Here is a 27183-nt window from a genome sequence, read left to right as displayed (position 1 = left end):
ATCAAATGTAGCAGAACTTCAGTGGTACAAATTTCTAGATTATCTAAGGAGTCAATCATGGAAAAAATAAAAGAAATGGATTGAACACAATATTTTTTTCACATTTGAAATGCTATTATGTTAATAACATCTTTAAATTATAACACCTTAAACAATATTCCTAGTTCTAGTAAACAATATATATTAATGTTCTGAAAAAAAGAAACCTAACAATTATTTGTTTTCTAAAGCAGTACTGAATCAATCTTGCTCTCGCTACTTTGAATAATAGGCATAGTAGTTGAAAGTTTACCCCATTTTGATAGCAAGCTATCTGATTTGTTGTTCTCTTAATATATTATTCATCTATTTAGATTTATAGAATAATACTACTAAATGTGGTTCTGAAGAACTTAACAGTTGCATTTTTCAAAGTATCATAAGGAAAGTAAATAAGCTAGTGTTTTCCTCATTGTAACAGGTAGCTATAGACATTACATTATGCTACAAAAGAAAAAAAAGCCTCTTTTTCTTATTGACACTAAAAAATCCACTAAAACCACTTTTTGTTACTGACATGAACATCTCTGTTCTTCTGAATCAAATAGATGATAACAAATATTTGAGAAAATACAGAGAGGTAGTTTAGAATAGTGGAAAGACTTGGGTCTAGATTTGTGCTTCCTAAGGAATTGTTGAGGTCTTATATGATTTATAAGGCATCCTCATGGTCAGAAAAGATTGCTTAGAAAAGATCAATGGAAGTCAGACTTGTAGAGTAACAAAAGAGGTTAATATAGTAATTTGGATTAATCTACTCATTAGGAAAAGGATGATGGCATGTTCAATTATTTGAGGAGAAAGGGCATTTCTTCTTTGATACATCAGTGGAACTGCACACTTATCAATGTGTTTAGTACAAATTCCACTGATGCAAATTTCAAGCTATTCATGCCCTTTCATTCTATGTGATTCTTTCACATGTCACTCATAAGTCCTTCATAGGGAGTCTACCTAATGTGCTTGTAGTCTCTCTTTCTGCCTTACACTACAAGGATGCCAGTTGAGTACAAAGGCTATCCATTAGTTCTCACTCACTTTCAGCACAGGACTAGTCTACCTTCTTATAATCTTTATCTCTGATGTTCTCTCTGATGACATCATTTACATAATTCATTAATGACATTCTATTGCAGTCCATGAATGCCCATCATGTACCTTTCCATTGACATTTGGATAACACTTACCTTTAAGTTTTTGGAGACTGTGGTATTCCATGATTTGTAATCATATAGCATTATTGGGAAAATGTTTTTTAAAAATTGGGATTAAATACATTACATGGTAGTCTCTAAACTAATCAGTCCATTCTCCTCCATCTGTTCTGTTTTGAGCTTAGCTTGTTTTCCATTTATTTTGTCCATCCCAAATATTTGTCCTAATGGTACAACATTATGTGTTGTCATCTAACTGTATAGAATAGGCATTCTTTATCCACTTTGTTTTTCCAGTGTGGATAGTTAGACTGAATTCTTTCAAATAAATATGGACCTTTAGAAAGGTCTATAATGTTCTGAGACATAATTTGTTATACACCAAATTATCTGAAAACAGGAGCATGTGCAAACCCAGTCAACTTTAGGGAACCCCTCTTCCTTAAGGACCATGTACTCATCACTCTTCATGATTTTGGGGAACAACTTTTGTGAATATATCTCGTAATTTTATGCCAGACTTGAAATTAATCACTCAAAGTTAATCCAACAGAGTTATTTATGTGCTATTTTTTTTTCAAAGAATCTTCTATGATTTGGACATGTGCTTGGGAAACACTTTGATCCAGAAAAATTTGAGGCAAGATTTTTTTTTTAACCAAATTATTGCCTTTTTGTAGCTTAAGCATAAGCACATCAGGGTTGCATGTCATCTATTCTCTTCAGTCAAATGAGTAATTGTAAAGGTGTTATACAATATCATTTGCAAAAGTTTACCTCTTCTCTTCCTACTTCTTCATCAAAGGTGCTATTTATGTATGTATAAAAATTCTTATGAGCCTTTTGTAGATATGGCATTAAAGAACTGTTAACATTTCTTTTACTTATTTTTTTGAGGAAACATATGAATTTTCTTAACAAATAAAATTATCCCCCCCTCTTTCATGACATCCCCCAAAATGTGCTGCTACCTAAATTAATCTCCTCTGTGCAATACATCATCTAATGCAAATGTTCTTTGTTTACTTTATTGTTATTTTTGCTTCCTGATGAAGCACATCGAGGATGATCTTATAACCTAAATGTGGATACTTCATTCACCCCCATGGTGTAGATTTTCTATAAAAATCTTGAATAATCTTTGCTATTTGGGATTTCTTTGTTTTCTTTCAATTTTATGCTCACATGCCCTCAGGAGGATTTTATTTAGTTAGCTCTTTCATGAAGCTTTCTGGAAAATTGCTTTTATCTCCATTGTGTTTTATTCTTTTATGAGAGAGTGTTGTTTATGATCTTCCACCATTCACCACTGTAAGATTTTACAATTATAAATTGATGTTGTCCTTTATTGCCATATTTCTGTCTAGCAAGTAAGTTGAATATATATATATATATATATATATATATATATATATATGGTTTTTAGGCTTTTTGGTGACTAATATACACTGGTCAAACTTCTTTAGAAAATGAAAATAATTTGTAAAGGCAACTGTCCCATTTTTTGGTATCATATAGTTTATTTAAATAAGAGAGGTAGATGGTCCCTCAATTGTACAAGTCTTCACAAATCTCCCTCTTTCTTCTTCTTTGGTGTTAATTTTTATCTTTGTTCTAATAATTTGGTGATCTGACTATATTCAAACAAATACTTCAGAAATCGTTCCCAAGTCAGTAACCCAAAATTTTTTCTCTTATAAAATGACATTAGTTTCTTTTTTATAAATGATGTTATGCTGTCGATGCCAAGTCTCAACTCTCTTGGAGAAAGTAGTACTCGTGCTATACAAACAAGAGGTTTTGGTATAGGCTATAGACTTTTCATCTCTCTTATTCTTACTCCTGTACAATGTTTTCCATATATAGTCCTCCTGGTTTCCTATATTCATCTTTGCACTAAAGTAATTAAGTATTAAAGTAGAAGTTGACTTTCAAATAAAATTTGAAAGATTTTACTGCTGTATTTGCAGAAATTCCTTATATTCCAATCCTCTGCAATAAGTGTTGGCTCTATGAGTTACAATTATTTTCATGGTCTGGCAAATAGTTAATTCTTATCTATGGCATTGAGTAAGGTATTCCTGGAATTTTACTAAATGCTTCCAAAAATATTTTTAAATGATAAAAGCTCATAGTTTGAAGCTAAATGGAAATTTGACTTAGGTCATTTTCTTCTGATGCTAACAATTACTTAAGTCAGCTATAAATTTGGAATCATTTGCAATGATATTAAAATGTGTTTAGTCTGATATGTGCTTAGCCTAGTACTTAGCACACAGTAGATGCTTAGTAAATGTCTTTTGATTGATGTGAAACTGGAGTCTGATAAATGACTTCTTAGAAGTGGGATAACAAGAGTAGAAATGCAAATATACTTAAAAAATACTTAAGAATTATACTTAGCAAAATTATTTTTCCCATTTCAAGAACAAAGAGAGTTTTTACTCCATGATAGACAAATTTCTCTACTAATTAATTTATCAAAATGGGATCGTTTGAAATTACATGTTTCACTCATTAGTGCAATCAAATAAATATCCAACTTAAATTCTACTATATTCATCAGTGGTCTTTTATTTTTTAAATATATCAAAAGATTGAACTTAAGAAATAATTTACCACTTGCTTTAATTAATATGAACTACAACTCTTTTTCTGATATCACATTGGAAAATTTTATTACATAATCACTAAAAATGAAATTTTCAGGTACTTTTTCTCTACCTCATCTGAGCTATTAAATATCCTTAATCCTCATCTTCTCTCTCTCCTGGTGTTAGAACATTCTGTATTTTCCTATTTGTTTCTTTCTTTTTCAATGCTGATACTTCTTCCTAGTTGGCCAATTTTTTTCTTCATTTTATATTCTTCTTTCTTTTTACCATAAATTTTAGACTTACCTTAGACCTTAGAATACCAGCATTCAAGACAGTGACCAATACTATCTAAACCTGAAATTTTTTTTATCATGTTCTTTCTTCCATTTTAAAGCCAGGTGTTCAAGCTGATTCTTCTACTTAAGTTCCATTTCTGTAATGGAATTTTGTGTCTTTCTAGGGCAGCATTTCCCTAAGTAATTTCATTTTTTAAAATGAACCTAAAATGGTATTCATAGAATCCATGAATTCTGGGCCATGAAGTATAAATATAAGGAACAAACTTGCAGTAAATGAGTAATCATAGTTTAGAACTGGAAGAGATCTTCATGGTCATCTAGAACAACTCTTTCATCTTATAGATGAGAGAAATCAAGCAAGCTAGAAGTATTTGCCCAATGTCACACAGGTAGTTGAGTCTGATGTAGAATCCATAGTTTCTGATTACAAATTCACTTTTTTTTACACATTTTTACAAAATTTTACAAATTTTGAGTGTACCACAGGGAATAATGGAAAATTCTTACAGGAGTTTATATAGGGGGAAAAATAAGTTTCATGGTGAAATACTTAAAAGTCTATTTTTATAAAGAAAAAATGCTTTCCTCACTAGAGTATTGTTGATAATCTTAGATTTAATTTTTCCAAGGGAAATAGCATTATCATTAAAATTTTCTTATGAAACCCTAACTTATGTCTCATTGAAAACAATTTGGAAATATTATTCTAAGATTTCACTGTTAGTGCCATGTGGTAAACAGTGAAAAAGGCCTTGTTATTGTTATGCCCTAGAATCAGATCTTGTGAGAAGAGTGCTAGTTAATTTAATTCTACCAATCAGATGTTTAAAATATGTTTAGGTCAACCAGTGAATAGGACAAAGGTTAAATCCCAATCTCTAGTGATAATACACTGGCTGGAAGATGTCTCTGACATACGTTGCTTTTTGTTCTGATGTACCCAATGGAATTCTTTCAACCAAAACATTGTTATATGTTGTGATTAGAAATTCCAGATAGGAGAAAGGACAGATGGCAACCTTGATTATAATGAAAAGAGATTAAAGTATAGTCATTTCAAACTGTGGCAACTGAGGAAATTAAACCAAAGAGCTTAATTTTGTGGAAGGTAGGCCCAATAAAAGGCCCCCATGGGCCTGAATTGCTTTCCATGCTATTGAATGTCCCCTCTGTTTTCAGAGACAAGGCAACAAAAGAGCGGTCACTTTCCCCCCACCACCACCTTTTATAGCATATCACATGTAGAAAACTGTGACTTGTCAGCATTAGAATGACCCTGGACAAAGCCCACCTCCAATGGATCAGGATTAACTCTTTTACTGTGCAGGCAAAAATATCACTCAGCGTCTTTCAGTGACTTTAATGCCCAGACCAAGGATTTGCACAAACTGAGATCATCTATTTGCCCACAAAACAGGTACAGAGTAAGCAGCAACAGTACAAAGTTTCCCACAGTTTCAAGAATAAGTATAGCTACCCTGTCTTCAAAAAGTGTCCTTTAGGGATACAATGTTATCAGTCATGACACTCAGTCCTTAGTGCCTTATTTAAAACTACCAGAAAGGAGGGCTCTTGTATATAAAATTATCTACCTAAGGACAAATTAAGGAATATACCTTATGGATATAACACATGCTAATTACAACTAGCAACTTCTGGTCTGATAAAGATTTCCATCCCTCTCAATAACCTCCTTAGATTATCTATAACGAATATTGATTTTATAATCTTTCACTGGAAGATAAAGAAACCTATCAATCTCAATCCATCACCAGGATTACATGGAAAATTGGCAGAAATTAGTAACATTACATGTATTAGGGATAAAAAGAAAGGCTATTATGGATTAGATTTAATTTAAGTATGAGATGAAGTAATAACTTACTCAAAATAAAAGGACCTCTGGAAGAGAGAATTGGTTAGCAGACTTCAAGGTCAGTTAAAAATAAGCTATTTTATGCTGCAGCCAAGAGGACTTAGGTTGCATTAATATGGTCAGACAGACCCTGTATAGAATATCGGGTCCAATTCTAAAGAGCACCATATTTTAAAAAAGCATATTGACAGGGTAGGGTTTGTCCAAAGAAGAATGCCAATATGTTGATAGGGATTCATACTGATTTTCTATGAGGAACAATAAGTTAAAGGAATTGGGGCTAGTTAGCCTGATTAAGAGAAGACAATGGATGGGAAAGTGACATATTTGATTACAAATTTCAAATACTTTAAGAGCTATCATATAAAATAAGAATTATAACTAACACTGATATAGCACTTTAAAGTATACAAAGCACTCTTCACATGTTATCTCACTTAATCCTCACATCAATCCTCGAAGGTAGATTCCATTATCCTCATTTGATAAATGAGGAATTTTAAGACTTAGAGTAAATGACCTAAGTCATACAGCTAGTAGATATCTGAGGTGGGATTTGACTTCAGGTCTTCTCGACTCTGAGGTCAGCACTATCACCACACCATTTACTTGTTGAAGAAGTTTGACTTTTCCCCACTTGTCCATAGCAGGAAAATGTAAGCTCTATAGGTAGAAATTTTATAGAGCCAGATTATGGTTCTATATAAAGTAAATTTCTCATGTGCCCCCAAATTAAATAAATTACCTGAAAAGGCAGTGAATTCCAAACCAGTCAACAAGCATTTATCAATTACTTATTATATAGTGGGCATTGTGCTAATTGCTGGAGGCACAAAAGGAGACAAAAAACAGTCACTGTTTTCAAAGAACTTATAATAAGGGAGATAACTATAAATGACAGGTTGACCTCCAAAGACCTTGTGAGCTCTAAATCTATGATCTTATAATTATATATATTAAAATAATGAATCTTTCAAAACTATGTTCCTATATCAATTTTAATTTTCTTTGCATGTATCATTGATTGTTGTGGCAGTTCTGTGAAGCCTCTGAACCCCTTCTCAGAGTAGAGTTTTTCGATGTTCAAAATAAAACACAGTGGATTACAAAGGAAACCAATTAATTATATTGAAATAGTTATCATGAAATATGTATAGAAGAATTGCACGTTTAGCATATGGGTTTGCTTTCTGTCTAGGGAAGAGGTAGGAGTAGGGGAGGAAGAAAAATTTTGGAATGCAGGGTTTTGCAGGAATGAATCTTGTAAATTATCTTTGAATATATTTTGAAAATAAAAAGCTATTATTAAAAAATAAATAGTTATTATGATACTAAAATAAATAAATTCACAGGCTCTAAATCAAGAACTTCTGATCTATAAAAAGGAATTCATGTACCTTATTTCTTGGACGTCAATCATGTTTTTCTTTTATATTATGAATTCAACAATCACTGATCTCAGGAACACAACCTATAAGAAATTGTGAACCACCATATAGAATGAGGATTTTTAGTACATACTAACAATTACTATGTATAATAGAAAGATTAACTATATAATGTATATCTCTATATATATCTACATATTTACATATGAATACTTAACTAAGTAGTTATTGTAGTTTATTTGTAAAGAAACATCTGTAATTTCCTTATTCCTAGATACACCTATTTCTAGTCTGTGGTGGCAGATGGAATACCATCATTTATCTTTTAATCAAATATACCATATATGTGTGTGTGTGTGTGTATATACACACACACACACACATATATATATACACACATATGCTCAACTAGATAGTTAATTGAGCTAAACATCTTAGTTTATTTCAAAAGTTTGTTCCTAGATATTTTCATTCCTAGTGTGTGGTGGTAGATAGAATGCCATTATTTACCAGTCTAATTTATATGTCATCCTAGTATATGTATATATACTTATAAATATGCTTATATATACTTATATATGTGAATAGATATACATGCACATGCATATATAAATATATAATTAACTAGGTAGTTAATTGAGTCAAACATTTTAGTTTATTTGTAAAGAAACCTCTATAATTTGCTTATTCCTTGATCTACTTGATCCTAGTATGGGTTAGTAGATGGAATTCCATCATATATCATTCTAATTTATATTATATGTATATTTCATTCTAACAATGAAATAATAAACATCTATAATTTGTTTGTTCCTAGATATGCTCTTTTCTAATGTGAGATAGTAGATAGAATACCATCATTTATCATTCTAATTTATATAATATATATCATTCTAATATACATTTGTATGCTTATATATATATATGCACATATATGCATTTATACACATATGTGCTTAACTAAGGAATTAATAAATTTAAACGCTAGTTTAATTGTAAAGAAATATCTTCAACTTGCTTATCTCTTGATATGTTCATCTATATTGACTGTGGTGGTGGATGGACTACTATAATCTAGCATTCTTTTGTATGTTTATTTTTATTTAGATATATGTACAAAATAAATATATTTCATATACACAAACATGCATGTGTATTTCTATATGTATGCATGTCTACAGTCTCTCCCATAAGCTTGGAATCCCATCCTTGAAGGAAGGGCCATTTCTTTTTTTTCTCCTTGGTATTGTTAACTTTTAGCACATAGCTGTGAGAGCTCAATAAATGCTCGCTAATTGTCTGAGAGTTTACATATATATATATATATATATATATACATATATATATATATATATATATATATATATATATATATATATATATATATATATATGTATGTATGTATATAGTTTGATGCAGCCACTAAATGCCAGAGCCAAAACTTGTACCTGAGTGCTACTGACTCCCAATTCTGTGTTCTTTCCAACCCATCACAATTCCTTTTTCTTCTGAGCCTGTTTTGAGAGGGGCCAAATGACTGGTAGACTGAGCTCAGCTGCTATGCTAATAAGGGTTTAGATGAGTTCACTGATGAAAAGATTAGGGAGTCTTAGTTTTCTCCTTTATTTTGGCACTTTATGTATTCTGTAATAAACTTGTCATCTTTCTCTGTGTGGCCGTCATGCCATATACACATTTCTAGCAGTCGCGTAGGACAGTCACTGCAAATAAGAACAGAGAGCCAAGGGCTGAAAACGAGCTCTCTGGAGTTTTGGTCCATGGAAGGCCAGGATACAAATGTCCTTCTTTCTAATACTGCTGCAGGAAATACAATTCCTCAGATATTTTAAATGGGCAGAGTAGCATATCACAAAGTGACTAGAGCATTAAAAGAATAAAAGAAGGAATAATTAGAGAGATAATTGATAGTTAGGACCATCTCTAGTGTCTCTGCAATTGTTTTTGTTTGTTTAAATGGCAGCTAATCAAGGCAACTGAAATTTAGGGACTGACAATCCAGTCTTTTAAAGCACCATTTAGCAAACTAGATGCACTGTCCACTAATTGTGGGTAAGCAATCCTTCAAAATAAGGCCACAATGTTAAACTGTTTCATAATAGAGTTAAGGGGAGAGCTTAGACCATATATTTGTTTTTTTTTTTTTAATTGTCACAATTGCATTTACATGTTTATTGCCTGAGCAGCATGCTGTGACAGTATACTTTCTAAATATTATTGGAGAGTAACACTAAACGAAAGGGGAAGTTTGAAAACAGGAAATGAATATGTAGGATAGATATTCAAATTAAATTATTATAGTTAAGTAAGAGGACACTTTTCCTCCTTTGCTCCCCAATGCTGCCCACCTTTTATTTCTTTCTTGACAGACTACAGGACCTTTCTAGGCTGAACACCTTTCCAAATGCTTAGTGACCTTTGGGGAAAAGAAAGAGCTGATTTGGTTAATCTTTATGAATTGGTTCAGCTTTCCAGGGAATAATGGCATGATACATTCAAATCTTTCAACACTAATAGCTGCAGCAGAAATATACTAATAATCCACGATCTACCACAGTATGTCTTGAGTATTGCTCAGTGTCTATTAAACTACAAAAGGCGTAATTGTTTTTGAAACAAAATTTAAAAGTATTAAATAAATTTCAAAAAACACAGGTTTAAAATTTAAAGTGATTTGAAGAAACTTAACACATTATAGTTCATTGTTTCTATGAAAACATATTAGAGGAAATAATTTAGGAAGTGGGGGCTGTAGTTGCTTTCATAGGAACAGTATTTAATTTTACAATTAGGTAATTGGTTGAACAACATTATGTTGGGTTTGGTTACATTTTATTGCAAGGGAGGGTAAAGAATAAGCATATGTATGTATATCGATATACATGTGTGCACACTGAACATTTTATAATATCTTATTTACTTGATCCTTATAAACAACCTTATGGGGGTGGGTGCTATTATTATCCCCATTTTATAGGAAACCAAGGCAAGCAGAAGTTTGTCTGAGGCCATTTTCAACTCAGGTCTTCCTGACTTCAAGCTCAGCATTTTATCACCTCTAATGCCTCAGTGAGATTACATTTCTTAGGATAACTTGAGGCAAGATTTTCCTGCATTTGCTTTTATTTTCCCTTTATAAAGAGTACTGCTGTGTTCCTTCTAGACAGTATACTATGGTTTGCCTTTGATAGCTTTAATATAATGATATATGTTCCTATTAGCCTTGAATGATATGTTTTAATAGCTTGCTGTCCAAACTCTCTGCCAACTACAAAGACAATTTAAAGAATTAATTTTTCAAGTTTCTACCCTTGATTCCAAAAGACTTTACCAGGAGAATTCAGGCCCTAGCAAGTCCTCTTCTCAGAGTCTATACCTCACTATGGGCTAATTTTCTGTCTCATAAAGACCAGCCTATATAAATTTAGAAAAGCTAGAAAATTAGCCACAAAATGATGGATTCTTTCAACTACAGCAAGCAATTCATGAAGACATCAACAAGCCTTATCCCACATGCAGGAAATCATAGGTGCTAGTAGTACTACAGTAAAATGCATTTCCAAAAAATAAAGTTTTTAAAGAACTCCAAGCGTTTCCTTGGGATTCTAGATACATAATTAGCTTAGTTAAAGACTTAGGGCCATGTATGTAAATATCTAAATGTTTCAATGAAGCACTTTTCTGGATGTCACATAAAAATATGCTGCAGTCAGGAAAAAAAAAAAAAAAACTATAGGAGTAATATGTGTTACTATACAAGAAAGCATCCCAGCTAATTGAGCATACCCTTCCATTGTGAAGTAGTGGCTCATATTTTCTATTTAGCAAATATATGAGTTTGACATAATACAAATCTGGAAACCTTTTAAAAAAACTTTGAATAAGATTCAAGGTCCCCAGTTCAGTAGAATCTAAAGAGAAAGCAAGGCATGATCTCAAGGGGCAGGTGATCAGCCATTACCCTTCTAATGATAGTCTCGGAACTTTTCCACAACATTAACCAACCTTTCCTCTCTCTCAGCACCCCCAAAATACCCTGACTTATCCCTTTCCTCTGCTACGCAAACTCCTACCTTCCCAACCTGAGTCTTGCTGGCCCTTAAAGAGAATTAAAGTCTAACTTCTGGCCAGACAGAGACAACAGCTTTGTAGGTGTCAATGGGAAAATCCTTATCCCCATCCCAAAATTACCTAGTGGCTTGTGGCAAGAACCACTTAAAGGGTAGGCTTTGTGTGTTAGGACAGTGATAGTGAGTAAAAATCTTGCTACTTCTATACCTCCACATGGACTTTTTCTTTATGGATGGGCCAGAGTGAGTTACACAGAATGAAAAAGCACAGATGAATTGTGATCTACTTCTTTGGTCCTTTTACATGGCCCTTCCCCCAAACCTCTTTTCTAAACTGCCCTATTACTATTACGAGTACTGCTATTCTTCTAATCACCCTTGTTTGCAATCTCAATATCATACTCCAGTCTTCACTTTATTTCACTTCTCTGTTCAATAAGTTACCATAAATTGCCATTGCCAACTTCTCGACATGTTTCTAAGAGACAACTACTACTCTAGTTTAGGTTTTCATCACTTCTCTCTTGGTCTATTGTAATAAATAGCTTCCTAATTAGTCTCCCTTTTATTCTCTTCGGTCTCCAATCTATTCTCCACACAGATGTCAAAGTGATATTTCCTAAAGTGCAGGTTTGATCATTTCACTCTCTGTTTAACAAACTCCAATGAGTTTTATTGTGTGTATTATGATTAGTATACTAGTAAATTTTATCATTTACTCTAAAATACACAAATTGGGGTGAGGTGCATGCTCAAAAAGTTTAAACCAATTGAAATATACAATTTAAAACTTTGGAGACTACTACTAGCTTTGAATCAGGTGGAATTCGGACTTTCCTGTTTCTTTTGCCTTTAAAAAAAAAACCAAAAAACTTTTATCTATATTCTGGGCCTTGCAACTTGATTGGCTAATGACTGAAGCTGACTAAGAGGTATGACAATGCAAATGCAATACATATAAAATGTATTAATATCAAATGAAATACAGCTTCTAAATACAAAATTCCAATGAACCACAGGCCATCCCCAAGACTTCAATATAATCCAGGGTCATTTTCAATGAATGTGTATACCTCCCCTCAAAAAAATTCATTTGCACATGAAAACATTTTGCTGTTATGTAAATTCATTCACCAAAAGTCTTTCATGTGAGGTATTTGGTTCAGTGGTCCTACATAGTCACAGCTAAAGACACTGGTGAGAATACTGCCTAAAGCTAAGGATTAATGTAACTGTACAAGAATAATAAGTGCCTAAAGTTTAAGGATTAAGTGATTTATGTCACTGTTCAGAATTGAGTTTTTCAGGAAAAGGCACTAGGACTGTGATTTCATCAGTATAGAGTATTACTGAGGAAGGAAATTCTCTATACAAATGCAGATTGATATCTTCCCAACAATTTATAATCATAAAGACTTTTCACTTTTCCTAGCAATTATTTTCTATTTATCCTATATATAATGTTTTGTTTATTATTTCCCCCATTAGATGGTGAGCTCCTTGAAGGGAGAGGCTATTTTCCTACATTTCAACCCCTGAATCATGTGTTGTGGGAGTTTCATGAATGTTTATTGACTTGCTTGCTTTTGAATTGCATAGAGCATTATGATGTTAAATTATTTTCTCTAAGTCACACTGTCAATACTGCCAGAGGTGAGACCTGAACTCAGGTCCTTCTGGGTTTATAATCATTTTTTATCCACTATTCCACACTGCCTATCTTTAAGGATGCTCTAAACAAGAGATCCAAACATGTGACTTGTTGTGGTTTGCAACGTTCCTGGGTGCAACCAGACTAGATTAAAATGCAATTTGGAAATATTTAACAATATAAATGGAAATACAACAAAAAGGAGTTAAAGTTAATATGTGCTTTTCTAAGTCAATATGTGATCTACAGGGATCCTTATATACCACTTAGAAGCTGCAGTTTCTATTTGAGTTACATTATTGCTATAAACAGTAAAAATAAAATAGCCCAGTTTCACAACACTTTGTAGTTTACAAAAGGCTTTCTTCACAAGAACTCTGTGAAATAGTAGTGCAAGCATTATTATCCCAATTTTACAGATTGAAGAAATGGAGACTGAGAGAGGGTGTCACAAAACTAGTTCATATTACAGTTAAGATTAAAAACCAAGCCTTTTGGTTTCAAGCCTAGTACTTTTTGTATTGTTCCATATTACCAATTCAAGTGAAAATTAGAGATTTTACATTGTGAAAAATCAGTATACATTAAGCACTATTTCTATTACATTTTTCTTTTCAATCTAAATATTTGGAGAAAAAAGGAACTTTTAATTTCCCACTATATATAATACATTTTGAGCTTTCAAGAATTATGGTGCTTACTAGTAGCAAAGAAAATGTTTTCTATTGGCTGCTTATGACATGACAAGCACTCTCTTTGGGATTCCTCTTATGCATCAGAAATGCTGAATTCTAGTGTCATTGACTAAGAAAAATGGATAGGAAGTAGTTGTAGATGGTGCTTAAACTGCTGCATGGGAGTGTTTTTTTTTTTTTTTAACAGTGTAATATTTTCATAACTATTGAAAGGAGTGATTTGTTAAGTGATTTGTTAATGTTCCATGACTATTGCTGAGCTCTTATTAACTAAATAACCCTTACCCCCATCAAAACAAAAGTACAATCTATTTTCTATATGATCTATGTAGGGGTGGATGACTTTATTGAATTTTGGGGGGTTAAGTACTGTAAAGCATCAACAAATAGAAACATGTTTGGTATTCTGAGAGATAATTCTTATAATAAAAATATTTTAGCTGACAGCAAAATACAAAAAAAAACTTAGAAATTCTTGTGTTATGATCTAATCAGAGAATTATGAGAGAAGTAAATTTTGGGAAGTTCCAATTAGCAACAAAGAGCTCAGTTTAAGAAACCAAAAACTACTGTTACAAATAAAACCAAGTTCAAAGAATCACAGATTTGGTACTACAAGGGACTCCAGAAGACATCTAGTCCAATTCCTTTATTTTATAGGTGAGTAAACAAAGAATGCTTACAAAAGTCTTACAGGTGTAATGCCAGAGAAACTGAGGCAAAATAGAGATTAGAGAGTTTTTAATATTTTATTTGAGAGGGAAGGATTGTACTGTTGCCCCCAGGGCTGATATCTCAAAGCATCCAGCAGGGAAAGTGAGTTCTCAATGACATATATATGACTCTAAGCTCTGTTAGACAAAGGAGGAGGGGTGGTGGAGGGGGGTAGAGTCCAAACTGTGGTGAATGAGGAATCTCCAAGAAGGGACCATCAATCCTGTTCTGACAGGTTAGGGGGTAGAACCATAAATTCTTACAAATTGGGAGTAAAGGAGATAGTCAAACTAGAGCCAGGAAGTCTAGTGAGATAGACAATGCCAATTAGGTATCTGAGATAGGACGTCTGGAGTTTTATCTTTTGGAATTTCAGATCTCCACAGCCCTAATTATCTCTCATTCCTAATGATTAGGAAAGAGGGTTGCAACTGGGGGATTGAGGCAGGACAATTCAAGGAACTGAGGCAGAACAATTTAGGGAAACTGAGGAAGGACCATTAGGGAACCTGAGGCAGAACAATTAGGGAAACTGAGGTAGGACAATAAAAGGGAACTGTGGGAAAACACAGGAAACAAGTAGCAAAATCAAGATTTGAACCCATTTCCTCAAAAGACAAGTTCTATGTCTCTCCACTGCACATACATAAATTAAAACATTAATCTTTTACATTTAGGAATCCATGTATATTTATTTTTGCATCTGTATTCATTATTATTTTCTTCTTAAGCTTCTAGAGTTAGGTGGTAAATGGCTAAACACCAATTTTGAGTGGAAATAAAACAAATACAGGGGAGGAAATGAAAGTCAGTAGCAAACACCTGCTCAGTTCCATACCTTTCTCCCGACTAGGTCTACATTTAGCTTTGAAGTGCAAGACTTACACTGTTATGAGTAGTTGTTCTGGGTCAGGTACATATTTGTATATATTGCAACTAGGTGATAAACTTCCTGAGAACAAGACCTAAGTTTTTCCACTTTTGTGTATTTCAAATGGCTCTATCAATCAATGTACCTATTATCTACCAAGTACTGTGCTAAAAAACTCTGGAGATACAAAAAGAGGCAAAAGGCACTCCTTGCCCTCAAGAAACTTACAATCTAATGGGCAAGACAACTTGCAAACAAATATGTACAAAATAAGCTAAATACAGGCTCTTATTATTTAGTCATTTTCAATCATAAACAGTTCTTGTGACTGCTTTTGGAGTTTTCTTGGCAAAGGTACTGGGTGTAGTTCGCTATTTCCTTCTCCAGCTTATTTTACAGATAAGGAGATGGGGTTAAGTGACTTGCCCAAGGTCACACAGTGAGTAAATATGGATTTGAGCTCAGGGAGATTAGTCTTCCAGACCCTAGGCTTCCAGTAAAACATGGGATTTTAGTTGTGATTTAAAGGAAGGTAGAGAGATCAAGAGTAGAGCAGAAAAAGGTGAGCGATCCATTCGTGGTGAAGAGAGTAAATGTCAGAGCAGAGAGATAGTTTCCCAAATGGTGAGATCAGTATCATTAGATCAAAAACATATTGAGAAGTAAGGTGGAAGGATACTGAAAAGATTAGAGAGGGCTTGAGTAGGAAGGACTTTGGATATTTAATTTAACCATTGTTAAGTTCTTAGGATATGTGAAGTCTAATTTGAGAAAGAAAGAAGAAAAAAAAAGGAAGGGAGGGAGGGAGGGGCGAGGGAGGGGGGGAAGGAAGTAAGGAAGGGAAGGAGGAAAGAGGGAAGAAAGGAAGAGAAGAAAGGAAGGAAGGGAAAGAAGAAAGGAAGGAAGGAAAGAAGGAAGGGAGGTAGGGAGGAATGAAGAAAGGAAGGAAAGAAGGGAAAAGAGGGAAGGAAGGAGAAAAGGAGAAAGGAGTAGAAAAAATATACTGCCTTTAAGCAGCATGTCTTTTGTGTTTAACACAGATAAAATGCTCCCTAAGTACTTCCTGAGTGTTTGGTCCTTGGGAAATGGAGCTGACCTGAGAAAGTCATTCACTCATTCAACAAATGTTTAATGTCTGTTATATAATAGTAAAACACTCTGCTAAAATTTGGAAGAACTAAAAAGGATAGATAAGATGATCTCTACCCTCAAGGAGTTTACTGTTTGGGAGGAGAGGTAATACATGTGCATAAATAGTTATAATCTAAAACAGAATGTGGAAAATGCCTAACAGATGGGTGAATGGGTTTTTCATGGGTTCATAGTAGGGAAGAAATCACTTCCTGCTAAGTATTTTGAGTAAGAATCAAGAAAATAGAATGAATGGCATTGGAACTAGATTTTGAAGGATAGATGGATCTTCAATTCCAAATATGGGAGGAGGGCACTCCAGAAATAAAAATAATCTGAGTAAAGACAAGAAAATAGACCAACTGGAGAGATGTTTGGGGAATCATAAGTACAGTGTCCACCTTTCTGTGATATAGGACAGATGAGGGAAAATGTTGCACAGCTAGGCTGAAAAAGGAGATTGGAGTTAAACATCTAGACTTTTGCTTTCATGATCTCAGCACCTCAATTTCATGGAAAATAATCAAAATAGGTAGCATTATATAGTGAAAACCATTTTTATATTATTCTTTTTCTGATGAATGTAGTATTCCCTTTAGTTAAAAAAATCTCCCATTGTATGACTCCCAATCACATATGGAGGCATGAACGTCCCACTTAATTTTCTAGTTTCTCTGATGACATCCTTTATGCTATTTCTCCAGAGCAATTTTTATTTCATGATATGTTGCAATCTACTCGTGCCCATCATATATCTCTCTCCATTGTCCTTTGCAATACTGGCTGTGCTTTCAGTCTTTGGTGGCATTTGGCCTTAACAGAAAGATAATGATTTGTTTTTTAAAGAGCAAAACCAAGAAAATGCGTCTTTGTTCCATGAAGAAGGTTGTAAATGGAGAGAAGTCATTCAAGGGCTAAGTCAACATTATCTATTCTTTTCCATCTCCTCATTTCTGACCCTGGCTCATCATCCTTTGTCAGTATCTGTCTAAAATACCCATATTATGGATTCAATCTGTAGATTTTCTAATTTCACATCTTGGACTGGAGTGTAGGAATTCACTTATTTGGTTCTTCCTGTGTAGAAAGGCTAAGCCATTTGGATTGTTCATGAATCTCATCTGTGATGCTCTGCATCTATCATCCAGGGCTTAAGGCAACATGCACAATGTCATCTTCAAACAGCACTACCCTGAGGACCTTACCATGTATAGGAAATCCTTCTTTTGAATTCCGTGTTCCATATCTTTTAAGATAATGGAAAATTCCTTGGACAAGATAATTACTTTTATTGGTTCACAATCTTAGCTCATGAACAAGCTTTCAAAGTCATCCAGTTCTACTTCCTAGTTGTACAGATGAGGAAACTGAATCTCAGAAGTTAATGACCTTCCTAGGGTCCCTTATGATAATCTGAGTGAGCCTAGGTAAGTGTTTAACTTCTGAGTGGCAAAATCTTTTGACTTCAGATCAGCAAGCCTTCTTTCCACTGTTGCTGTTTTGTGTCTCCCTTATTTTAACATATATATTTTTGCAGTTACCACTTTCAAGAAAACTTACATGATTTTGACATACACATGAGAGATACCTTGTTAGTAGAACAAGCTTTTAAAGTGTGTTTTGTTTTGCCAAACCCAATGTTTCCTTATAGTCAATAAACAATAAACACAGCAGGACTTTTTTATTGTATATACTTTTCAGTCAATTGTGTGACTGTAAAGATTTTATTTGCTGTAGAATATCATTTGTAAAAGCCTACTTATTCTCCTCTCATTTCTTCATCAAAGGGACCCTTGGTGTGTGCATGTAAATTATTCTCATAAAAAGATTGCAGAAATGTGAAAGTAGGCCTTAAAGACACAAAACATAATCCTTAATAAATCACTTTTCTTAAAGTATATGGAGACCACTGAACTGGCAAACATACATTTCTTTCCTTTTCTATATATCAACATGAGAAAATAAATGAAAGTGGGCTATAAGTTTATACAGCTTCTTTGAAGAATTGCCCCATGGAAGGTAAATATAGCCTTGCACTGTCATGCATTGCTTTTCTTTCAGTAATAATGAATTCATTCCTATTAAAATTTAATTGAAAAGCTTTGATGATATTTAAGCTTTCACAGAAATGTAAACTACTGTGACTGCAATTCACAATGCATTTAAAACAATTATTCTTTATCATTAAAGTTAATAATATGCACATTAACCTCTTATGTAGTCTAAATCAATATTGTAGTTTAGAAGATATGACCTCTGCACAGCTTTGTCTAAATATTGATTTCATTGTCATTTGTATAAGGTATCAAACAAATTACATGCCGTACTAATATCATTAATGCTGCCCCATGGAGCCTTTGAATTTGTGGGTTCTTAAAATACATGACATTACATTACAAAAATATTGAGGACATCACAGAATATAATTGCTGAGTGAGCTAGATTCCAATCTGGCAGAGTCACTATAGGCAGCCCAGAACTTTCAAACCCTTTGCCCTGGATAGACAGACAAATTTGCTGCTCTTTAACATGCAGATGAGTTGTCTGTTGATGTTCCTTTTCATGTGGAAGAATTCTTCTCCTTTTCTGAGCCTGATTTACTGCGTATATACAGTATAACAAATACAATGAGAGAACAGAGTTAAGAAAATCCTGAGATAACAGAATATATATGACACATAATGCATACATACACATACACATATTATATATAGACGTGTGTATACACACACACACACACACATATATGTATACACATACAAAATCAGCATCCAATACTGTATTTTTCTCCAAATAAATTTGTTTAGGAATTCCCACTTCATTACTAATTGATCAAATGAATCAAAAGCTTTATAAATGAGAGCAAAGTACTTTTCAAATGGTCATTATAGAAATAATAAATAGATATTTAGCCATGGACAAAGAATCTCCTTTTCCCTCTATATTTGCATTTGATTAAATTTTAAACGCTCCAAAAGTCTAAATTAACAGACTAGTTGTATAATTTGCTCTCCATTACTGCACAGTTTCTAAATTTCTAATGAATTAGAATGATTGTTCTGTTCATCCAATTATATCTGAACAGCAACAACAACAACAAAAAAGTAAGATTGATATTTTGTACCTTAAAAACTCTTTTCATGGGAAGGAAACAACAGCTATAGATCTTTACTATGTCAGCTGAGATCAGTTTTATACTAATACTTTTCATCTAAAATCTCAATCTCTCCTTGCAGGTAAAAGTGACCCATTCTGTGTAGTAGAATTGAACAACGATAGATTACTGACCCACACAGTCTACAAAAATCTCAACCCTGAATGGAACAAAATCTTTACCTTGTAAGTTTGTCTACTTCTTTAAATAGTTGAGAATAGTTAGGGGGAAAATGGTTTAATATGTGGCATTTTCCCTAAAAGTCTTTTTTGATTGAGTCTTCCATTTTGCTAAATTAACTTCAGTATCCATATGAAGTCTGTTCCTTCCTCCTGTGGAAATAGGACAGAGGTTTTTACCACATGTTGTTGGTGATTGTAGATGATTTAAAAAAAAATAAAAATCAACTGAAGGGTTTCCCCTCCTTAAACGAATCACTATATCGCTACTTTCTTTTATCCTTGCTATTGAAACTCTCTCCATTTGTGTTGACACCAAGGCAGACAAAGCTCTGTTTGTTCTATTGCGAAAATCAGCAAGCAACTCAATCAAGAATCCAGCAGATACTGTTTTTAGTGTGTTTCATTTTTGCAGAATAAGAATATTAAGTATTGTTATTGGTCCTCAAACATCTTTTGAGTTAATTTCCCTCGTTTTAAAACTTTGAAATTTTTAGACTCTACCAAGGACACTGGATATTCTATAGCATCTTACCCTTTTTCTATTGGGGCCTGAGTAATGAAGTCTAAACAAAAGAAAACTCCTGCAAAAGTTGTTCTGTTCATGAGGTTTTTGTCATAGTTTTAGTCTTTGTCGATGAAGAAACATGCCAAATTCTTCATTAATTTCTTTTTTTGGTATCTTCTCAAAGCTTGTAGCTAAAGCTTCAGCTAGCTGAATGATTGTCTTTAAAGAATTCCACATTTTTATGAGACCAAAAACTAGCCTGGAAAACAGCACTTTTAAGATGGCTGTGGAGAGTGTTTGTTTCTGGCATGCATAATTGTATGAATTGGTTTGATTATTATCAGATCCATTAATTGATTGTGCTCTGATAAAGCCTCTTCTCACATGTGGTTGTGATTTTTCTCTAATGAATATATTCATTTTTGTTTTCCCTTAATTCATGTTTTCTTGGTAAGCAGTTTGATCAAAGAATAAGTGCTGTCAACAATTTGGTTTTATTTTTCCAAAAACAAAAATATGAGGAGCTCACACAGTCTCTTACAACATATGTCATCTGCAGAGCATAATGGAACAGCACTTAGTTTCTAAATCCCAGGACAGTATCATAGCTATACAGACTTTATTCTGTGCTTCCTGCTTTTGCAGGAAGCATTTCCTGTTTTATGTTGAATTTCAAGTTTCTGATTTGGAAAAAAAAAAAAGATGTTTAGCCAAAAAAGATACTCTTAGTATTAAGAGCAATCGTTCTGCCATTTAAGTATTCTGTAAGGCTTACAAGCATTCTATTAGTTGTGTAACCATATTCATTTTATAAAACATCAAATTTAGTGAAGTTTGTGCCCCAAATTTGAGTGTAGGAGGGAGGAAGGGAACATAAAATTGGGAGGTAAGGAAGGGGGGGTGTGTAGAAATGGTCTTTCCTTTCCATTTCTGTGTCATTTCATGATGATTTTTAAAATAACTTATTCTGATCATAGATCAAGTGGATAACTTAAGAAATAATTCTGGTCTGAATCTTTAAAGATGGCGAAATTCCCCAGTAATAGACTCGCAAATTGCAGTCTATTCAGATGCATTATGGGAGATTCTGATTTACATTGTCTTCCCTTTTCCAATATATAAGATCAATGGGGGACAGCTGACTTTTCAAAACCCCTTTTTGTCCATGTTAACCACTAATGAAGGCATTTTTTTGTGCATATGTTTATTTTCAATATAGCAATATTAAAGATATCCATTCGGTACTTGAAGTGACGGTTTACGATGAAGATCGAGACCGAAGTGCTGACTTTCTGGGCAAAGTTGCAATACCATTGCTGACTGTAAGTCTCATCTACCTGACACCCTGTTCTGTGATTGCTTTTGCTCAAGGAAAAAAAAAATCCTCAGCCCTGTGTCTGTCATTTCTCAACCAAGGTCTGTAATAAGAACACTAAAAATTTTAACATACTCAGTTCACGGCCATGTTGAATCCCATGATAGTTAATTTTTCCTGACAGACTTGATCCTGGTAATGAACAGGTACTTGTCAGAATTGCCACAGTTGTTTTGGGTTCTCTGTCAGTTTCAGCAGCTGGGGGTCAAAGGTCACTGAGGGAGTGTATTCAGTGGAGACCTCGAGACAGACGGCTGTCATGTCCTTTTCCCGCAGATTCAAAATGGTGAACAGAAAGCCTACGTCTTGAAAAACAAGCAGCTGACAGGGCCAACAAAGGGGGTCATCTATCTTGAAATAGATGTGATTTTTAATGCTGTAAGTCTTAACTTTGGCTTTTTTGTACTGCTAAAGAGTTCAGTTTCATGAAAGCTTTTGTTCCTGATTTGTAGAGAATTTCTGTCATTCTTCATTTTCTCTAAACCTTGATGTATACTGGAGAATACTTCTCAGCCTCTGCATGGCACACCCACTCTTTCTATTACTATGCAGGAGCAGCAGCAGCAGCAGCAGCAGCAGCAGCAGCAGCAGCAGCAAGGGCTAGAGCAAGGGCTGCAGCACAGGCTGCAGCAGGAGCTAGAGCAAGGGCTGCAGCACAGGCTGCAGCAGGGGCTAGAGCAAGGGCTGCAGCACAGGCTGCAGCAGGGGCTAGAGCAAGGGCTGCAGCACAGGCTGCAGCAGGGGCTAGAGCAAGGGTTGCAGCAGAGGCTGCTGCTGCTGTGGTTGTTGCTATTGCTCCTGCTGCTGAGCTCCTGAGCTGCTGCTTATGTAAGAGATTGAAGCTCATGCATGGGGAACTTTAGACATTTATATTTTATGAGCATGGCAGCCAGGACTTTGAAACTTGGGGAATTATGGCAAGTTGAACTATGTATAACTAGTAAACATTAGTACAGAGAAATCCATAACATAGACACATATTTTGATATATAGGTGAAAGCCAGCATCCGAACATTAATTCCCAAAGAGCAGAAGTACATTGAAGAGGAAAACAGACTCTCTAAACAGGTAAAAACAAAACAAAATAAATAAATAAAAAGATTATTAATAATAAAAAAATTCCTCTGGGAAAAACTGATCTGATCAGAGAAATGTTTACATAACTATTTCAAATAAACTTTGGGGAAAATATATTTAGATCATCAGATTATGTGAAACTGTTGTGGGTCCTTCAGAATAATCCAAGGGAAAGCCAGTGGGAGGTGAGGATGGGAGAAAGGTAATACAGATCCTGATAAATATTCAGATGTTGTAGAAGAAAAAAAAATGATCATTATCACATAAAATATATTTTTGGTTCCCATGAAATATGTAAATGAACATATCCCAAATTGAGTTCATATGTATGTACAATCCATTCACAGGTGCAATGCAGGTGTATGTAAATTGTATTTAGTAAAAGTTTTTTTTTTTCTTTTTAAACTGATGAGTGATGACTCCATCTTTTTATGAGCAATAAGGTTGTCATCTTCCCTTTAATCAGGTTTTAAATGTGATATCACTTTAAAAGCAAATACATTAAAATCTTTAGCTAAGGCCACTGAATACAATAAATGTGATTTTTCATCAGATGAAGAAAATGCTTGTCATTTTAAATTAGATCTGTTTCCAAATTAAGATGACGAAAAAAGTGCAATTACATCTCATTTAAAAAAAAATGTTTGCATCCACATGAATTCTTTTTAGTTTGACTGTAAAATTTTACTCTATCAATTTTTTTTGTTTTGTTATAATGATAATTCTTTTTTAAAAACTGTTTCTATACTTTTCAACATTTTCAAACCTTTTGGATTCCAGGAGTCCAATCAATTTGAGTTATAATAGATTACCATACTCTTTGATATGATTTGAATAATATAAGTAATGGATTAATTATAAATGCAGTGTCATTTCATTTTAGAACCTACATGCTGCACTTCTCCACGATTATAACAAAACCATTTCTTAAAGTGTCCATTAGTAGGACTGGCAATGAAAACAATTCCAAATACTTTATTTAGTCTAGAATATGAGCTCCTTTTCAAAATCTGTTAATACACATACATACATAGACACATACACACATTCACACATACACATACACACATTTGTAAATGGTGATCACAGTAAATTTTACACAGCTACTTCTCATCTTAAAAATATCAGATTGACATTAGAAAATACTTTAATTTAGCAAAAAAGGGCATTTAAAAATTAACCTGCAGAGCTAAACTGAATGATTGATGTAGTTCTGTCATTACAAATATTGCCAGTGATTCAGTAAGCCATACTTCTTACAATTTTATTTTATGACAGCATTAAAATCAAACTGAAAGGAAATGATTCACTCCCCTACATAATGGTTTGGGGGAGAAGATATTCTTTTAGACAATTAAAGAGAATATCTCTTTCCTTAATTTTTCAATTCATACATAGTGAGAAAATTACCTTACAATTTATACTGGTTAGATTTGTAGTGATCAGAATGGTTATTCAGTAGATATCTGGAGAAATATGATAACAAAAAGAAAAAAACAATTCAAATAAAAAGGTACAAAATTTCATATAGATATGTTGAAGTTATAATTTGCAAATTTTTGCATTAGATATTGAAAGAGAAATTTCAAAGTACTGCATTTCACTGTGAAGTCTCTTAATGATTACACAGAAATCTTAAAACTCATTTAATATTTTTAAATGATATATTTTTTCTCATATCTAATAGTGCTTTATTAGAGAATTTACTTCTGGAAGATGATTTGACCTTTTTATTTTTTATCACCCAAATAAGAATTTGAAGAATATTTGATTAATGTTAAGAATTCTGTGTAACAATTTTTAAAAAACCAAAAACTTGGTTTTTGCATCTTTTCTTTTAAATGTAAGCTAAATCACTTGAGCCTTTTAAGTTGACTCACTTATCCCATTCATATTTTTAAGCAAATTGAGCTGCAAGAAGATTAGGTTGAAGCTTGGTTAATTCTGACACTTTTTTTCTATCTTCCTCACAGCTGCTGCTCAGAAACTTTATCCGGATGAAGCGCTGTGTCATGGTGCTGGTAAATGCTGCCTACTACATTAACAGTTGCTTCGATTGGGATTCACCCCCAAGGAGTCTCGCTGCTTTTGTGGTATGATCACTCTGGACTGCTTTCCATGGTTATTCACTGCATTCGGCAATAATTGCTACATGGTCCTGTGACCATACTTAGAGTTACGTCAGTTTTGCCATTTTAAAATGCCTATCTTTATACTAAGCTACAAGATTTGCTCTGGGCCAGAATTTGATGGATTGTATAATATTTGAAATCAAGAATGCTTGCCCCTCTTCCAAATTCAAAAATCCAGAAATAAGGCATCACAGCAATTTTTTTCATTATCTCAGTGATAAAGTTAAAAAAAAAAAAAAGATAAATCATTCCATGTTGCTGAGTTCCATTTTGCTATAGCATAGCTAAGAAAAACCTTTGCTACTATGATTTTTTAAATCTGACAATTTATGCTTTGATTTTATTTCTTTCTATTATTTACTTTTAAAAAAGAGTATCTAACACCACTAGGAAGGCTATTTTGGCAATTTGAAAAAAAATGTGAATCAATGGGAAGTTGATGTGACCTATTTAAGAGAAATGTTATTATTTCTAAGGTGGCAGGTTGTTTTTAGAGAAAAAAAAAAAAAACAGCAAGGGAGACTGTAATGGATCAGAATAGCTCCCTGAGAAGTGTCCATCCTATAGCCTTTTATTTCAATTACTTAAAAAGAGCTGATGAAAACTGTCACAGAGCCAGAGAATCCCAGATCCAGGATGCCTGCCCCCTGTCTCAAGTGGGACTTGGGAGAAATGTCTTTTGTGTTTAATCGCAATTTGTGAGTGAGAAAGATTTCGAAGTTTCAATGTATTGCTTGTTTTTAAAATCCCTAAATTATATTTTCACATTGGTGCTGATAAAAATGAAAGTATATCCATGTTGTTGAATCCTTGATTTGGTAGCCTACATTGTTATTAGGGTTGTCTTCAAAATTTTCTCTAACAGTAGTAACAAATGGATTTAGTATTACCATTCAGAGTAACGTGGGTACATCTTTTTAGTACTTTGTAATCTGTTCCCCAGTCTTTCAATAGAACTTTCATTAATGTCTGTGCTCTTGGAACAAAGGGTATCTCTTTGTGTTGCAAGTTACCAGAAAGTGAGGTTGCCTGTTTCCCATTGACATATTTCTGTCGCCATAAGGAAAGCTACTGCTGTCACCATGAAGTTTTAACATAGCAGATTCTGTGGGAGCTAAAATAGTTTAATCTAGCAAACAAGCATGGTGTTGTTACTTTCTACAGAGACTTTTTCATAGTAGCATTGCACTCGCCAGGTTAGTGAGAGTTGGGGAAGATGAAATTGGTTTGCCTCTTTGCTAGGTGGGCTGGGTGGTAATTTGAAAAATAGAGAATGAGTTTCTTTTTGTTTATTACTTGCCACCATCACCCATAATTCTCTTGGAGACCTATAACACATGAGCAAAAGTAAGACTGCAAGATTGTAGCTTCCATCTTTGAGTTACTCTTTGGGAGAAAGAACCACAGACTGCTTATGAACTAGGAAAACATAAACAAGTACAACTAAGCCATTTGTTTAGCAATAAATTAGGTAATTCTGAATACAGTGATTTCTCAAGTGAGCTTTCTATTGCTTCATACATAAGCTTTGCAACTGGCTCCCAGAGTTCTCTCAGATAAAGTGAGTTCAAAATAGCAGACAGATTTCTAAACTCTCATTAAGACCCTGCATGCAGACTCTTGTAAGGGACTCCCAAGAGACTGTTAAGACACCCTTAAGGTGTTGTTTCTTAACTGACTCATTGGAAGATAATCAGATCTTACTTTTTTTAGAAGTATAACAAGATCCCATTTTTAAAGAAGTCTTTTTCATGCAAGCTCAACCCTTTGGAACACAGCCCCATATACTGGGGATGAATGTAAAAACAGTAAGGTATTATGGAAAGGATGCTGAATATGGAATCAAAGGATATGGGTGGACAAGTCACTTATATTTTCAAGGCCTCAGTTTCTCTTCTAATAAATGAGAGAGGGGAGGATTAGAAGATCATTGAGGCCCTTTTCAACTCAAAATCTGTGATTTCATTAAAATTTGTATCTTACTGTCCAAATAACTAGCAAATAGATTCTCCTCTAAAGTCAGGAATTTAGATTTTTATTTATCCAGTAATTTACTAAATCTTATTTATCATGTAGTTCTTAAAACATTTGGTCATCAGGCTTCCCAGAGAAAAGCAGATTACGGGCAACAAATAAGAGAAGGATAGAGTGCGGTCATCATGATGACAATGGGAAAATTGAAAACTGGCAATAAGGGAGGAAACAAGAAACAAGAAGCAAAAAAACAAAAAACAGACTGATCACAGTGATGATTT

The 27183-nt window shown here is 33.7% G+C and overlaps 1 protein-coding gene across 8 annotated transcripts in view; it reads left to right on the top strand.

Annotated features, from left to right (window-relative positions):
- The window catches only part of MCTP1 (multiple C2 and transmembrane domain containing 1), a 697990-nt gene that overhangs the window by 471749 nt on the left and 199058 nt on the right, over nt 1-27183 (top strand). For all 8 annotated transcript variants that reach the window (XM_051993794.1, XM_051993777.1, XM_051993761.1 and 5 more), the window contains 5 exons: nt 19740-19842; nt 21564-21666; nt 21996-22097; nt 22713-22787; nt 24770-24889. In XM_051993794.1, coding sequence (XP_051849754.1) covers nt 19740-19842; nt 21564-21666; nt 21996-22097; nt 22713-22787; nt 24770-24889 — 503 coding nt within the window. The remainder of the gene's footprint in view (nt 1-19739; nt 19843-21563; nt 21667-21995; nt 22098-22712; nt 22788-24769; nt 24890-27183) is intronic.

This window comes from Antechinus flavipes, chromosome 1 (genome assembly GCF_016432865.1).
Source record: "Antechinus flavipes isolate AdamAnt ecotype Samford, QLD, Australia chromosome 1, AdamAnt_v2, whole genome shotgun sequence".
Classification (NCBI taxonomy): Eukaryota; Metazoa; Chordata; class Mammalia; order Dasyuromorphia; family Dasyuridae; genus Antechinus; species Antechinus flavipes.
Note: the sequence above shows the minus strand (reverse complement) of the source record. Positions and strands in the feature narration are given on the sequence as shown.